This window comes from Cydia pomonella, unplaced genomic scaffold (assembly GCF_033807575.1).
Source record: "Cydia pomonella isolate Wapato2018A unplaced genomic scaffold, ilCydPomo1 PGA_scaffold_178, whole genome shotgun sequence".
NCBI lineage: Eukaryota > Metazoa > Arthropoda > Insecta > Lepidoptera > Tortricidae > Cydia > Cydia pomonella.
Genome location: NW_026907820.1, coordinates 322,674 through 338,720, shown reverse-complemented (window position 1 = coordinate 338,720; position 16,047 = coordinate 322,674). Strand labels below are relative to the sequence as shown.

Genomic DNA, 16,047 nt, shown 5'->3' with positions numbered 1-16,047 from the left:
TAATTTTCGTAGCCGTCCAGGCCAATTTATGTAATTTTAATGAAAAGCTTTGTTATATCGTTAAACAAGGATTTTACGTTTAACGATATTGAAAGTACTACTAATGGATTAGCATAAAACGGCAAATTGAAGATTCCAATTGTATTCATTTCATGTTTATGACACGGTTTAAGCTGCTTTATTGTTTAGTTTCACCTAAATTATTTAATTAACATGGAATTGAACTGTTCTAACTGTTCTGTTCATTTCAAACGCATCCTTTGTTTAAATCGTGAAATCCAGAAGCTTGTAAAATAATAACTAAGGTAATACATAAATAGGTAGGTACGTAAAATGAAATATGAAATTTCGGTCGACCTGGGAAGACTCTGAACGCTTCAGCACATTGTCATTGCTTAAATTAATATTTTCAACTTTCCGTGACATTTTACTGCGACTACGGCACAAGTATTAAAACAGTTAAGTTACATTAGAGGCCAAATACATCCTATTTATAAGCAGAGAAGAAAATTGTACCCACATCCCATAAAGTGGTGCAGAATATCGCAAGCATGATTTTGATCGCTAAAACCTCATTTATAGGTAGACGACTCGAGAACATGCATGCAATATTCGATACACTACTAACTACATAGTACCTACAATTAATTCAGTCGATCGACCAAATACCGTAATGTAACGAAAATTGCAAAAAATTGTTCCGTCTGAATGGTGTTTAATTCTGTGAATAGGCTGTAGGTAGTGTAGGTCTGAGAAGTACAGCGAGCCAAGAATGCATACAATTGCAATCATGGGACAGCGTGCGCTTGGCATGCATGTGCTCGGTGCTCGCAATATCGTCCGTTTCGATGTCGCTGCCGTATTGATATAGCCTATAGGCTATAGGTACGGGTTGTTGCATGATATCTTCTAGGTAACTTTTTATGTAACAGAATTAATATATTAAATTGAGAGTACTAACTTTGGTTAACCTTTCACTTCTTGTCTGTCTGTGTCTGTGTATAAGGATCTTAACCGATTTTTTTGGCCACTTTTTGCATTTTTTTTTCGAAAAAGATTATTTTCTGCTTTTTAGTACAACCGAGATTCAAACCAACGAGTTTTAGCTACGACACGTGAAAGGTTATAGTGTTTCAAGCCATTTCCGTCAATAGAAAAAAACGGCAAAAATGTGTAAGTGCGAAAGGTTGTCGTCTCATAGAAAATTTGAATTTCGCGCTTTTTAGGGTTCCGTAGCCAAATGGCAAAAAACGGAACCCTTATAGATTCGTCATGTTCGTCTGTCTGTCCGATTATGTCACAGCCACTTTTTTCTACTGATAAAGTTGTTTGACCGGCTATAAGTGCCAAATAAATTATCACATATTTCTACGTACTTAATCAAAAGAGGTTGGTAATTAAAATATAATGTTTAATACTCGTAGCATCGCGTTCTCCTGAAAGATAATAACTTCCCTTGAGTCTAGAAAATCAAATAAATAATTAATAAAACAAGCAGGACCGCAATAAATTACTTAATGCTTGTGAATACTTGGAAGACTAGACTTGCTAGACTTGAGGAACTAGATAGATAACGCTAGCTTTCTAGGGTTTTTCTAAAGTACCTAATTAAAAGGCATTTGCTAGCTTACCTCCCATTAAATATCTAATAGCTCTGAGGAAACGACTTTCGTACTAGGATATTTTCTCTAAAATGGCTTGAGTTTCCGTAAAGGCTATAAAAGATAATCATGGAAACGTAATTAAAAATAAACTTATAGCAGCAGTTACACCTTCAAAATAGAGGTGAAATGACAAAGAAAATTATGTAGCCACACCAAATGTACTGCCATCTTCAGACACATGATTAGATAGATAAATCATTTATTGATAAAAAAAATTACATGTAATTTTTGCTAATTGCTTATTCTATACTAAACATTAGGTAACATAATACAATTACAATATATATCACAGGTACATCAGATTTAACTATTGTGTATTCGTCAACACTATAGCACGCCATGTCCAACAGAGTTTTCTCAAACATCGAGTCCGAAGTAAATTTTAATTGTTCATCTAGAATATTGTAAAGTTCTATGCCTACTATGTGTAAGGATTACCTAGACTTTGCTAGACGTCGCGGAGGCACGTATAGGAGGTTGCGTCGGCGCGTTACAGTCTGTAGTTTTTGGCAATTAGAGGGGATCCGTTCGAGATTGCGTCGTATGTACTTGCATGCTTCGAATACGTAGGTATACAGAAGGTAACCTCAGGATTTTATTTTACTCAATGGATGAATTTTTTAATGATAAAAGTCTGGATTGTAAAAAATGATTATTTATGATTTTAAATATGATGCTATTCATTAAATATGATGTTATTGATTAATTATTGTTAAATTTATTTTCGTATGACTATGAGTCTATGACTGACGATTACCAATGATTTTGTAAATATATTTCTGCATTAATTATTTATATTTCTGCATTAAGCATTAGCTTATATACTTGTTTCAATATTTAATTATTTCTAGAAATTAATGTAATCCTAAAATTATAGATTAAAATCTTTAAAATCCTAAATTGTACACCCTAGCAAAGTACCATGTGCCTACTTGACCATATATAAGACCTAAATGTACAAATGTACATGATTTCAATGGAATAAATTATATGATATGTTATGATAAGATTTTTAGCTATTCATTAAAAATTTTAGAACGCCATTTGACTTTGATTAATCCTTATTCATTCACTGATCGGTATGTGTTAAATTGGTTAAATATCGAAAAGTGGCGTCATCTTACCGAGCATAACCCAAAGATTGTGGCGCCATCGCTCGAAACGATGCCGCCATACCTTTGACCTTTGATCTATTAGATGGCGCCACTTTTTGGTATTTAACAAATAAAACACATGTAAGTGAAAGGATAAGGATCCAAGTCAAATGGCGTTATAAAAGGTTTTAATCATGTGTCTAAAGATGGCAGTCAATTTACTGTGGCTACAAAGTTTTCTTTGATAATCCACTTCTATCTCAAATTCTACTAGGGCCCGGAATTTTGCGTGAGGCTACTGACATATCTAAGGGAGAGAGCATCGCTTTTATCGATATATCAGTCCAATACTCTATCAATGCGGTGAATTTTTCTAAAAAAATAACACTTGCAAGCAAATACCTACTTAGCTTATCAACTTAGTTTTTCGTAATTATACTCATTTCAATAAAGCAAATGAAACTGATTATACTTTCCGATATTTCGAACTCTTTTTATCGTCAACTGTTGAAAAGAGTACGTATCATCAGAAAGTTGGAGTTAATTAATTAAACATTATAATAAATAAATAAATAAATAAATATTATAGGACATTATCACACAAATTGACTAAGTCCCACAGTAAGCTCAATAAGGCTTGTGTTGAGGGTACTTAGACAACGATATATATAATATATAAATATTTATAAATACTTAAATAAATAGAAAACACCCATGACTCAGGAACAAATATCCATGCTCATCACACGTTTAAATGCCCTTACCAGGATTTGAACCCGGGACCATCAGCTTCGTAGGCAGGGTCACTACCCACTAGGCCAGACCGGTCGTCAAATAAAGCAAATTAAACTGATTATACTTTCCGATATTTCGAACTCTTTTTATCGTCAACTGTTGAAAAGAGTACGTATCATCAGAAAGTTGGAGTTAATTAATTATTGATACTAACCATTGTATGATATAGGAAACTTCTGTTTTGAATATTAAGTGCTGTGTAGATTGTAACAATTTAGTAGTAATTGCTACAGTTGTTGTCTAGGATAAACCGTGGAGGGAACATTACGTAGCTTTATGTTGTCTATCTTTAGGCCGTCCGCTAGCTGGCGCTGTTGCAAGGAGCGGGTGAGCGGGTTAACAAAAAAATTGTATGAGCAACGCTTACTGGCGCGGATGCGTGCGACAGGTTTTCTCTCAGTGGCGCCCGCGAGCTTGCGGACGCCCTTAACACATTCACCGCTGAGCTACGGTCGTAACGCTACGTCGTAGCCGATAACATGGATTTCTCAGTATATAGCGGAAATGCTTCGTAGAGGCAAAACGACAACGTTTCGTGATTAGCGCTGAATGGGTTAATTGTACCTAGTTGTATTTACATAATTAGATTATACATAATTAGCCATTATAAAAAAAATAAGTTACGAAACATACTTACAATTTTTTCTTCATTTCATATCATTGAGTTTTCATATATGTATATCTGTTTACGTTGACTTTTTACGAGTCTAACGGGAACAATCTGCTCTCAGAACGAAGAGGATCCGGTGGGGCTCAGTGATATTCAACTTCTTGGAAGTGGCAGCAATCATATTCTACAATAGCTTCCTGTGGGAGCGGTTCATTCTGCCCTATTGGTCTGAGTACGGAAAACAAAGTAAGGTAAGTCTAATTACAAATTACTTATTGTCAGTGAATGTAAAGGAAAATCAAAGTATTTAAAGTTACATTGGACAAGTCTCTAAAAGAAAAGCTTCAAATGGACTTTCAATTTCGTAATAAGAACAAAAAGTGGAAATTGAGTAATATGCTATATGAAAACGAATTTCTCATTTCGAATTTCTATGGATACATTTTAGAGAATCACCTGTATAGAACAACGAAAATAATCGAGCTAACTTTGCGACTTCTTCGTGACGCCCATTTTCATCGTTGTTATACAAACATTTCCTTAGATGGTTTACGAGTATGCACTCCAACACGAGAATTTATTGAAATGCTAGTTCAACTTGATGTGAAGACACATTATATTGTTGAATTGCATTTCGTTTGAACTTAAACTTTATGTTATTTAAATAAGGCTTATTTTCCAGGTGGAGGCAGGCACGGTAGTCCGTGGCATGTTCGCGTGTGTGCTGCCCGGGGTGATATCATTCTTGTGTGGATTCTATTGCCTTCTGCATGCCTGGCTGAACGCCTTTGCAGAGATGCTAAAATTCGCAGACAGGCTGTTCTATGAAGTAAGTAAGTCGAAGAAATATATATGTCATCCCAAACAAGACTGAATTCATATGTCGAATTTCAGTCCCAGTTAATTTATCAGGTGCAAAGGTATATTAGTTAAATATCACGTTCCTGACTCCACAATCGTTGCCTACTGGTACTTGTAGGTGATTTAGGTGCTGAGAGGACGAAATTAAGTTAATATTAAAATATATAAATTTCGAAAAATGTGCTCCCCGTCCTTGGTGTTTGCGTCAGGTTTGCGTGAATACTATAATAATTAGAAACTTGAAAAATGGGACTACCGGGAACTAACCTGAATTGTAAAGTTTTCAGGCCTATGAATATGAAGTGTATGCCCATGTATAAGTTATTAAAGTTAAGTATTATCATAGGTATTAGATGAATTGCAAAAAAAAAAACATAATGAAGCGTAGTTCAGAATATGGTTAGTCTTAACTTCATTGATTCAATTGTGTTACAAAAATGAACCATGTACTTAAATTGTATTGTATTATTTATTTATTTATTTAACCTTTATTGCACAATACATGAAGGTACAAATGGTGGATTTAATGCCTTATTATATACTCGGTCAAGCAAATCTTGTCAGTAGCAAAAGGCAACAAATTTAAAAAATCGCGGTTTAGCAACACGGTTCTCGAATAATTCCAAAATCGCCATCGCCATCATGTTTGTTGACATTCTGAATCGTTGCTATTTCAGGAGAAATTTGTGCTGTCACCATTAAATACCAATATATTAAATAAGCTTGTGCATGAACTCAAGCAAAATCAAGGTGCCTACAATATACAATCATTGTACAATTTGAGGTTATGATAGTTACTTACATGTTTTTGGTTCGATGTACATTGCTGCTTTTCTTAGCGCAATACCAACGCAATACTGCTTTTTGAGTGTGCCCTACTTTGATTTGCTGTACATCGCTACTGACATACTTTTCTTGACAGACTATACCTATTTAATGTATTTAATCCATACACGTAATAAGTTTATTGCATACGCTAACATACTTTCATGCATATAACATAAATAGAAATGGCTTACTTGTCGTAAACCAATGAAATCATAAATAGAAATGGCCTACTTGTCGTAACATAATGAATTCAATTAACTTTAGACCAATTACAGGTCCTTCACTAAGTTTTTTTTTTTGCAACTCACTCGTTATCCTATTGATCACGGGGTTTTGGAACTTGCGTGTAAACAGTCGTTACATATTTCAACGCAATAAACTTTTTAGCTTAAATTAGTTAAAAAAAAAGCAAATTAAACAGCCTAAGTACTTAACGTGTAGGTACCTCTCTACGCAACCAAGAGCACACTTAATCAACATTGATTTAACTGTTATAACTTCCTTTCATCAATAATTAATCAAACTTATTGACACATTATGGTATTATGACGGAATATAATGTAATTTGATTTGATACGATCAGTTAACTGCCTATCAACAATCATGAAAGCGTAAATTCTGTTTTCTAAGATCAAGTTAGGTAGGTATAGTAACCTATTAGCCATAGATAATACAGGTGTAACAAAATTTGTGGGGATCTGTTTAAGGGCATATTCGATATCGTGGTTTGAGTAGGAAAAAGTAGAAGATTTTTTTTTCGCATCAAAAAAATGTTCTTCTACTTTTTCCTACTCAGAACACGATACCGAATAAGCCCTTAAAAGGACCCCCACTATTTTTGTTACACCTCGTATAATAAGTTGAATATGTATGTAAGGTGAACATCATATAGTAAGAAACCGCGATGAAACACGAACGGAATAACTAAGTGAAATAAAAACTAAATAAAAATTTTAAGGGGTTGCTCCCCTATACGGAAAATGGGGATGTTTTTTTTTTCATTTCAACCCTTTAGTGTGGGATATCGTTAGATAGGTATTTTACTAACTAATACGGGTCTTCCATAACCATTTTTTAATAAAAGTAATATTTTCGGAAATAATACTTCTAATAATCTAGTAAAGCTCCGTTTTTTTTGCAAAAAGTCTGTACGTATTTGTACAGACATTTAAGATATGAGCAAAAATATTCAAGATATGAAAAGGTACCTTTTTTCGATATAATATCGAATCGAAAATATATATAATAGATTATAAAACTGCGTATATTATTTAAAACAACACGTAAGCATTAATAAAACGTAATATAAAAACTTGAAAAGCCTAAATTATGAATTTAAAAAACGTTAGGAATTTGATAATTTTTTTGTATAAAATATCTTAAATATGTGTATAAAATATCCGAAGAACAAGTCAATTAATTACATACTTTGGCAAATAGAAAATAAAAACAGAGCATTTAGTGCATAATATTCGCATTATAAACGTGCATAAGAACTATCAAAATCACTGCCAAGATAACTTGGCAGTGATTTTGATAGCACAAGCTGTGCAAGTGTTATTTTAAAGTCTTTATTTCATAGAAGTTTGACGTGTAAAATAACACTTGCATAATCTGTGCACTCTACATAACATCACTTACATGCATTGATACCAGGAGTGGTGGACAACATCTCAATTCTCCAAGTTCTACCGCGCTTGGAACCGCGTAGTGCACTCATGGCTGCGCGATCACATCTATAAGCCGCTGATCCCGTTTACTGGTCGCGCTGGGGCTGTCTTCGCCGTGTTCTTCGTAAGTACTATATGTGATTTCAAAATGTATACTCAAACTGGCCTCCTTTTCTAGTTAACTTTAACTTGATAGGGCACATTGGCAGAAACCAATCAAACAACAATAGAGGCGAGTTCAGATATTTGTGAGCACCTTGGCCGCTCTGATATATCTGATGGCAACTGTACGGTTGTAACCCATCATAGCAGTAAACATACACAAGAAGGCAAAGTCTCTCCCTAATAGCTCAATATCGCTTGTGATCTTTTTCTCATTTGTCTTCTCTAGGCCCAGTAATAGGATATTATAGTGTAGAAATAACCCTGCCACACGAACAAATTGTACAATATAGTTAGTGGGCAGATATGCGGACCAGACATTAATACATAATATTTTCATACCTTCCGTCCATTCGAATTTGTACATAATGTATTTCATTTTTTTACAACCATATTTAAAAGCAATAATTATTGATTATTAATTTATTATACTTGAGAGGTAAAATCTAAGGAAGTACCAAGCCCCTTAGTTTAACAGTTAAAACAGTATTGAGATATGTATTGTAACCAGAATTACCGTATGTACAGCGTACAGCGCCATCTACATCAAAGAACGAATTTGTCGTAAACTACAAATCTGACACAATCAACGAATCCTTGCTTTAAACGTCATAACTCATAAATCATTTATTTCGTGGTAAAACTTAATTTACATACAGAAGTATTTGTATTACAAAAAAAATAAGATAAGAACATATATTGAATTGTTTACCACGAAATGGGCTCGCCTTAGCATAATGCTGACCTGAAGGTTAGCGCTGATCTTCCGGCAAGACCATTTGCGGGCCACGATTGCAACTGTACGGCACCTATGGAATGAATAAATGTACCTAATGAATGTCATTCTCACTTGTAGGTTTTTTATACTACGTCGGTGACAAACAAGCATACGGCCCGCCTGATGGTAAACAGTTTCCGTAACCTATGTACGCCTGCAATTCCAAAGGAGTTACATGCGCGTTGCTGACCATAACACTCCGCACCCTCGTTGAGCTCTGGCAACCTTACTCACCATGAGTAGGGTCTAGTGTTACTTGGCTGCGGTTTTCTGTAAGCTACCTACCTCCAGGTACTTCCCCGAGTTGGGCTCTGATCTAGATCTGGAATGACATTCGCTGTGCTGTGCCCTACCACACAAAGCGAGATCACATTCACAGTGCCCATACCTCACTTTTGGACGTAGTTTAAGGACGTACCTGGGTTCAAGTTCAGCAATCTGCATATAAATCCCTTTTTAGATGGTAACATAAACAAAAAACCTCTTAGTTTCCGAGATAAATAAAATAGATACGACGAAAAGAATAGAGTACTTACCTAGGTTCAAAGATGATGGATTGTATCAGACGCCGAATGTAAGGTTTCCCATTCGTTTCCTGAAATATAAATGCGAGCCGCATTAGAGTCGGTCCGCCGGATAACAGCTCATTATTGTTCGTGAGTGATAGGGAATCGATATTGTACGGAAGATAGAACCCTTACTCACATACTTCATTCGTCGAATTAGATCGAAAATACGTTTTCCTTTTGGAATGATATCCTAAAAATATTTGTAGGTATATATTTGGGGACATTTGCGAGTAGGTATTACCTATTTGAACTTTAAAGTATATAAGGTGATAACAAATTAGTTACCAATATGTTAGGTACTTGGTTCCTGGAGTACATTTAAGTAGGTATAAAACATTATAAGTTTCATGATGTTTTTTTGGAGAAAATTGGAAAGGAAATTTGCTGCGTAAGAAGAACCCTGTTAATGAGATAATTAATGAGACATCATTGAACAAATTCTAGAACCTCTTTTACCTAACACTTAGCTGGTCACTTCATATTGATAAATCGAATGACACGTCTGTGACACGTTGATAACAAACAATTGTTGACAGAAAGTGTTAATCATCTTGTCAGTTAAATGCATTGCTTGTTTAATTTATTTTTTTGTTCAGTAAATGAAAACAAAAAAAATATATGAAAAGTTTCCTTAATTTTTATTTATAGAATATTTGTTTTAATGTAAAGTATCATTTTAAAATATCGGTAACTAATTTGTTAACACTTTATACAAAGTGCGGTTTTTATAACACCTCAACTTTTCTTCCATTTTTAAACAAACTTATAAAGGGAACCTAATAATTTTTAAGAAAAAAAGCCGACTTCAATGAAGTAGACCGGCGATAGAAAGATTATTGTTGATTTTGGATTTTATGCAATGAAGTTTAAAAAATTGTCCTGAAAACCTAATTTGCCTAACAAATATAACGAAGACGACAAATCGCCAAGCGTACTATGCGTCATTGAAGAGTTCCATTCTGATCAGCATCAGCAGTTCCACTTCATCAAATGTCACTTTTTTAAATGTAAATGCTTGATTTGTTGATGAAAATGCAAAAATCACTAGGTATAGGTATGTATGCTTTTCATATTTGAAGCGTTTCGTCGATTAGTAGTAGTAGTAGTAGATTTTACCATCAGATCTCGAGCTTGACAAAAATGTGCCTTGAAAACCAAATTTACCTAAGAAACATAACGAAGATGACAAATCGCCAAGCGGGAAATTATGCTTCGTTGAAGAGTTCCATTCTGATGAGCATAGGCAGTTCCACTTCATCAAATGCCACTTTTTTTTAATGTAAATGCTTGACTTGTTGATGAAAATACAAAAATCACTATATGTATGCTTTTCACATTTGAAGAGATCGCTCAATTCCTCATGGATTCCATCATCAGAACTGAATTTTGACAAAAACAGGACCAATTTGATGTACATAAAAATCAATTAAATAAATTTGAAAATCGGTTCAGAAATGACGAAGTTATGAAGTAACAAACATAAAAAAAGAAATACAACCGACTTGATAACCTCTTGATAAATCTTGAAGTCGGTTAAAAATTCGTCAATATTATGTATTCAACGTAGTATTCTCTCTCTAGTCCGCTATTACGGTTTTATAATATGGAGAATTAGACAATTCTCTATGGGATAACAGCTGCCGGCGCTATTTTTATTAACTGTTTGAAATACAAATTTTCTTGTGCAGGTATCGGCTACTGCGCATGAAGTGATCCTAGCGCTGTCGTTCGGGTTCTTTTACCCTGTACTGATGATGCAGTTCGGGGTTTTCGGCCTCCTGCTGGTCCCCGTCACGGCCGCCAGCGGCCGCCGGTATCCTAGCGCCTTGAACCTGTTTATGTGGCTGGCTTTTTTCTTCGGGAATGGTAGGTGAAACACGTAACTATGTAATGACAGTGTGATGTGACACCGTCTGCATAAATTGCTCGTAGCGAAATACGATATGGGTAGTAGGTACATGATGTATGTTTATCAAAATTTTAATGAAGTAAGTTGTTTCAATTACGTTCTTAAAAATACATCCAATAAAACTTCCTCGGCGTTTAGAAATATAATAGGTACGATAATTAAATTAAATCTTCGCCATTGAAGAACAAAAGTTAATTTTAAACAACCCTTGACTAGAGACTAAAATTGCCGCATTTGTAAAGAATTGAAAATAATGTAAGTAATTACAGGCTCAGAGCGTTTATTACGGCTATATTTCAGTAAAACAATAGGTTGACATTACCGGGAATGTCTCTATTAAAATTCTCTTTGGCTTGCTCATTCTGTTTCCGAATCGTTAGATGACCATTTTCCTAAGTTATACATTACTCGAATAGATGAAACCGGACAATGGATTTAACTGTTTCTTTTATCTTGGAATGGAATATTCGCTTGTACGTAGGTACCTAGGTACCACAAGTGTTCACTGTACACTAGCACCTCACAACTACTTCTCTAAAACAATTCGGACAGAAGCGAGTACTTATTGCGAAATAATAATAAACGAATAAAACAAATACCTCGCGCCCATATAACGTCAACAAACAATAACTTTGTTAGACTATAATGTTTTGCTACTGTTATCATAACATTCGTACCTATCACAATTGTTTATGGCCGCCAATCAACAGAAGTTAGCAAAGCAAACATTTGTGACCGCGGCTGGCAAAATATCCCACTTTATCGCTTGCGATAAGGACGAGATTTGCTTGTATCTTTATACGAATAGCCTGACAAGGCGTACTTATGGCAAGTGACAAAGTGGGACGTTTTGCCGGCCGTGGGCACTTTTATGCAACGGTGGCTAAGGACTAGAATGAAACGATAGTGGTACTGGTGAGAGGTATACAAAACCTTGGTTAAATAATGACACAAACACAGGTATATTTCCGACCGATTGGTTCTACTTACGTAATCTTTGTTTATTAAATTTGAACCACTCGTCGATAACGCGCATGTAGCTACCGAATTTTAACATCAGTAACAGAATAGGTAGGTAGGTGAGGATACAAAATGCTACATAAGATCAGTTGCGATCGTTACTTTCTTAGGTAATATCTACTTTTTGGGACCTATGAAAATATAGAGTACCTACAAATGATTAAGTTGTCGAGTAGGTATTATTGGTATATTTTTGTTAAAGTAGGTACTAGTTAAGTAGGTATGACTTATTTTATATAGTTAAATGAATGATCTACGAAATTCACTTTTATAACTAACTGTTAAATTGTTCACTTTTATAACTAACTGGATGTGTCAACAGGTATTCTCTGGAGCCTGTACCCGATGGAATACTTCGCTCGCAAAAATTGCCCGCCCTCAGAAAATGACAGCTTCTTCATTCCCAAATCGTGGACGTGCCCTGAAATTGTTCTCAAAGCCAATTGGACATTTCAAAATCCTTTCTAAACCATTTACAATCCGTCTAAGTTATTTCTGCACTACCTGACTGACTTAGGCTGAAAAAAAGGGTGGGAGTACCACTATAGACGTCATACATTGACATATATCTAATGACGGGCCTTACGGGCAATAAGAATGGGGCCAGTAGAGTGGTGTCGCGTACTCGAATTCAAGCAAATCGTGCAGTATAACGCCACAACACCATTAGTTGATAAGTTCGCATAACGCGCGCGATTGATTGCAACTACCTAGTTGCGTTAGACTGCATGATTGGCTCGAATTTAGAGTAGACACCGCTGTGTGTGATATATGTCAATGACGTCATATTTTCATAAAAGTTTTTGGACGCGTGTGCCACTATTTGTCATTGAAAAGATTGTGCAACGTTAGCTTGGCTGGTCTGATTTTATAGAACTTAGAAAGTAGTTTAAATTTGACCAGTAACTGAATACTTAAGTACCGACATTCTAATAGTAGGTATCTAAATTGTTGATTATTTTGTAAGATTTCACAGATGTGAATAACATATCAGTCATAGATTAAGATAAGATTCATAATGTTCGAATAGGCTTCCTAAGGTTTATAGATAAATTGTAAATTGTTACTCAAGTTATGTTGTTAAGAAATTAATGTAAGATAATAATTTAAATAAATTATGTATGTATGTTATGTGTTATGTATCATAATAATGTCTTAATTCATGTTTGTAAATCTAATACCCTTATAAGTGACCAAATTCTACTAAAACAGACTACATATTTTTGATTGCATCTGAAGTTAGATCGACTTCGTGTACCTATCTAAGAGTAGGTATAACTATAATAACATATGCACCCCTGCATCGAGTAAATCGAGAGTAGTGTATCAAAGTTATTTATACATTTTATACGATAAGGTATTTGCGAATATATAATATTTGTTCCTAAACACTGTTCGTTCCGATGTATATAGATATATTATACCTAAAGATGACTGCTAACTGTAGGGAATGTGTACCTACGTTGATGGTAGGTACCTAAATACTATTGCGTGTGTCGCGGTTAAGTCGCGTGTTGGTAGGTCATCCGTCTGGATTATCCCAGTTTTTGTCTAATTAGGGTGTCAGTCCAAATACCGTTCGAATGTTTAAGAAATAAACAGGGAGTAAAACGAACTGCGATATCGCAGAGCGTTAACGCTCCTCTAACGATCTCGAAGATATATTTTATCCACTAGTTACATAATCGCCAGGTGACCGCAACAATCATCATTCTCTTGTTTAAACTTGGTAGTTTAAATAAAGAGTAGGTGCTTAGGTAAATTGAAAGGGCTTAATTGGCATGACGTGTAAAAAGTGTCCCAGCGGTGTTTGTTTTTGGATGGTGTCCCTTTTTTAATTGTGTTAAACTCGCAAATTGGAATACGGTGTGACACTGATGCTTGTCGCTACCGGTTTTCTCAGTTGGTGCCTATGGAACGCTTTATAAATTGTAAACTATTAAAAGACTGATGAAAAATAGTGAAAATCATAGGGACCATGTATGGCATGAGTCGAAGCCACTCTGGATTTCAATACGAACATACTTTAAGTATATTTGTTTTAATTTAGTATATAAATGATTACCTATTGTTTTCATTAGACTGCAGCGCTGCACTACTTAAATATGCATTGTAATGTGATACCCTTTCATTCGGAAAACGTCGATTAAGTTATACCTATAATTAAAATACTATTTCAGTTATGAAACATTCATTGGGCTCTTTACTTTTTATAATTGCAGTAAGGTCGAAAATTAATTGTCACACTGTTTTTGTGCAAAGCCCTTGAGCAGCTAAACCGTAAACCAAAATTCATTCAGCTTGAAAGTGCTAGTGCATTTTTGAAATTTTCATTTGCCTTGCGACTCTGTAAATTGTGAGGCCATTTGCGGCCGTCAGCGTCCAGATAGCGGCATCCATTCATTGCGTGAGCTGAGCGCTTCATAGAGGTCAAGCCAACATCATCTTACTAGCGTTGTTCCTTTTTGCCTCTTGACAACTAAACCCAGGAATCGGCGTAGATACTAGTTTATACGAAAGCGACTGCCATCTGACCTTCCAACCAAGAGGCTAGGCCTTGGAGCTCTTTCCCACTCACGTCCAGTTTTTTGCGGGTACGGTTTATTTGCAGGATCGATTTTTGTATAGTATGCGTGTAGTATTCCGCAAACAGAATGCTCGTGTGAACGTTACAATAATTATTAGCACTTACTTACTACTAAAACGGGATTCTGCAAAAAACCGTACCCACAAAAAACTGGACGTAAGTGGGAAAGAGCTCTTATCATATCTTTATTGCGATCACGTTGGTACAAACAAATACAGGTGAAACTTACAAAATTAAGGCGCAACATGAGACCCTGTTAGGGTATTGCAAAACTATTACCAAAATTACACACAAAAAAAAGTACATAATCGAACTATTTTTTTAAATTTATACCAATCACGGTGTTTTCCTTCATCGAAAACAGACTATTAGATGTTGTGATGTGATGTGATGTGGATGTGGGATGGCATAAGTGAGGCGGGTTTTTGATGGCCTGCTGGAAAGCGCTGTTGGTGCAGACAGGGCTAGACCTGAGGCTGGAGCATGGTTACATGCACTTCCCTCTCCTCACATGGGTAGGTACCCTTCTCGATAACAACTCCATGCGGGTGGCTGTCGCTCTTCGCCTGATGGATCGCAATGTTTGCGAACCTCACATATGCATCTGCGACACTATGGTTGAGAATAATGGTCATCATGCGTTGAGTTTTTGTCGGTGTGTGGGGAGGTTTCCGCGCCACCATTCCGTAAATTACCTACAATGTGAGGAGGGCACTTTTGTCTACAAATGTGCCGTGCATGTTGGTACCTTCAGGGCTAAGCCGGTCCGATGGCAAAAGACCTGATGGGCTGAGACTTATTCCATGGGAGAAGGGTAAGTGTCTACTTTGGGTGTCAGCACTTTTACCGCCTCGCACACTGGCCGCACTGTCCAGACGGCGCTGAATTAGCGGCACTTCGTAAGCGAGATCAGTTCTAGGGGCTGCAGTCAAGGTATCTTTTTGTCCCTTTAGCGGTGGAGACGTCCAGGTGTTTGGTGTGCCGAGGCCAAGATTTTCTCAAGCGAATTGGGGCAGCGTTTAAGGGAGAAAGGTCATGACCCTCGTTCCGTTCCTGATGCAGAGGCTGTCTATCGCGATCCAGCGTGGTAACGTGGCGAGCGTAACGGGCACCTTTGCATCCAGAAGGTCGCGGGACGAGTTGTTTGACTTAAGTTCTTATTTGTGACTTTGTTTAGTTTAGTTATAGTCAATATTAAAGTAATTAAAAAAAACTAGTATCTATGAAATTGATATATCGTACATAGTTTCCGAAAAACTCATTGGGACGAGCTGGGGTTTGAACTTGAACTTACGAGCTCCGGATTGAAAGTCGAACGCTCTTACCGCTCAAAGTTTGTACGAGGTGCTTACCTTAGGTAAATATCGTGGACTTGGGTAAATCACATTCACTCATAGTGTTTATTTAGTCACGTGCAGTAATTTACGTGCTGAATATATAGTTCATACTGAGCAACTTTTACTATGGGACCAACTCCCAAATCGTGAAAAAAATCTTTAC

General features: G+C 36.0%; 1 protein-coding gene and 1 long non-coding RNA gene across 3 annotated transcripts in view; one reads left to right on the top strand and one right to left on the bottom strand.

The window, feature by feature from the left end:
* Positions 1–13,102, top strand: part of LOC133533540 (sterol O-acyltransferase 1-like) — a 34,993-nt gene extending 21,891 nt beyond the window's left edge. The window contains exons 6-10 of one of the 2 annotated variants that reach the window (XM_061872523.1): positions 4,285–4,414; positions 4,846–4,992; positions 7,509–7,646; positions 10,720–10,897; positions 12,283–13,102. In XM_061872523.1, coding sequence (XP_061728507.1) covers positions 4,285–4,414; positions 4,846–4,992; positions 7,509–7,646; positions 10,720–10,897; positions 12,283–12,428 — 739 coding nt within the window. In that variant the 3' untranslated portion in view covers positions 12,429–13,102. The remainder of the gene's footprint in view (positions 1–4,284; positions 4,415–4,845; positions 4,993–7,508; positions 7,647–10,719; positions 10,898–12,282) is intronic. The other variant, XM_061872524.1, reaches the window with a different exon arrangement.
* LOC133533554 (uncharacterized) overlaps positions 1–16,047 on the bottom strand; it is a 146,654-nt gene that overhangs the window by 70,126 nt on the left and 60,481 nt on the right. The gene's annotated exons all lie outside the window — the stretch shown is intronic.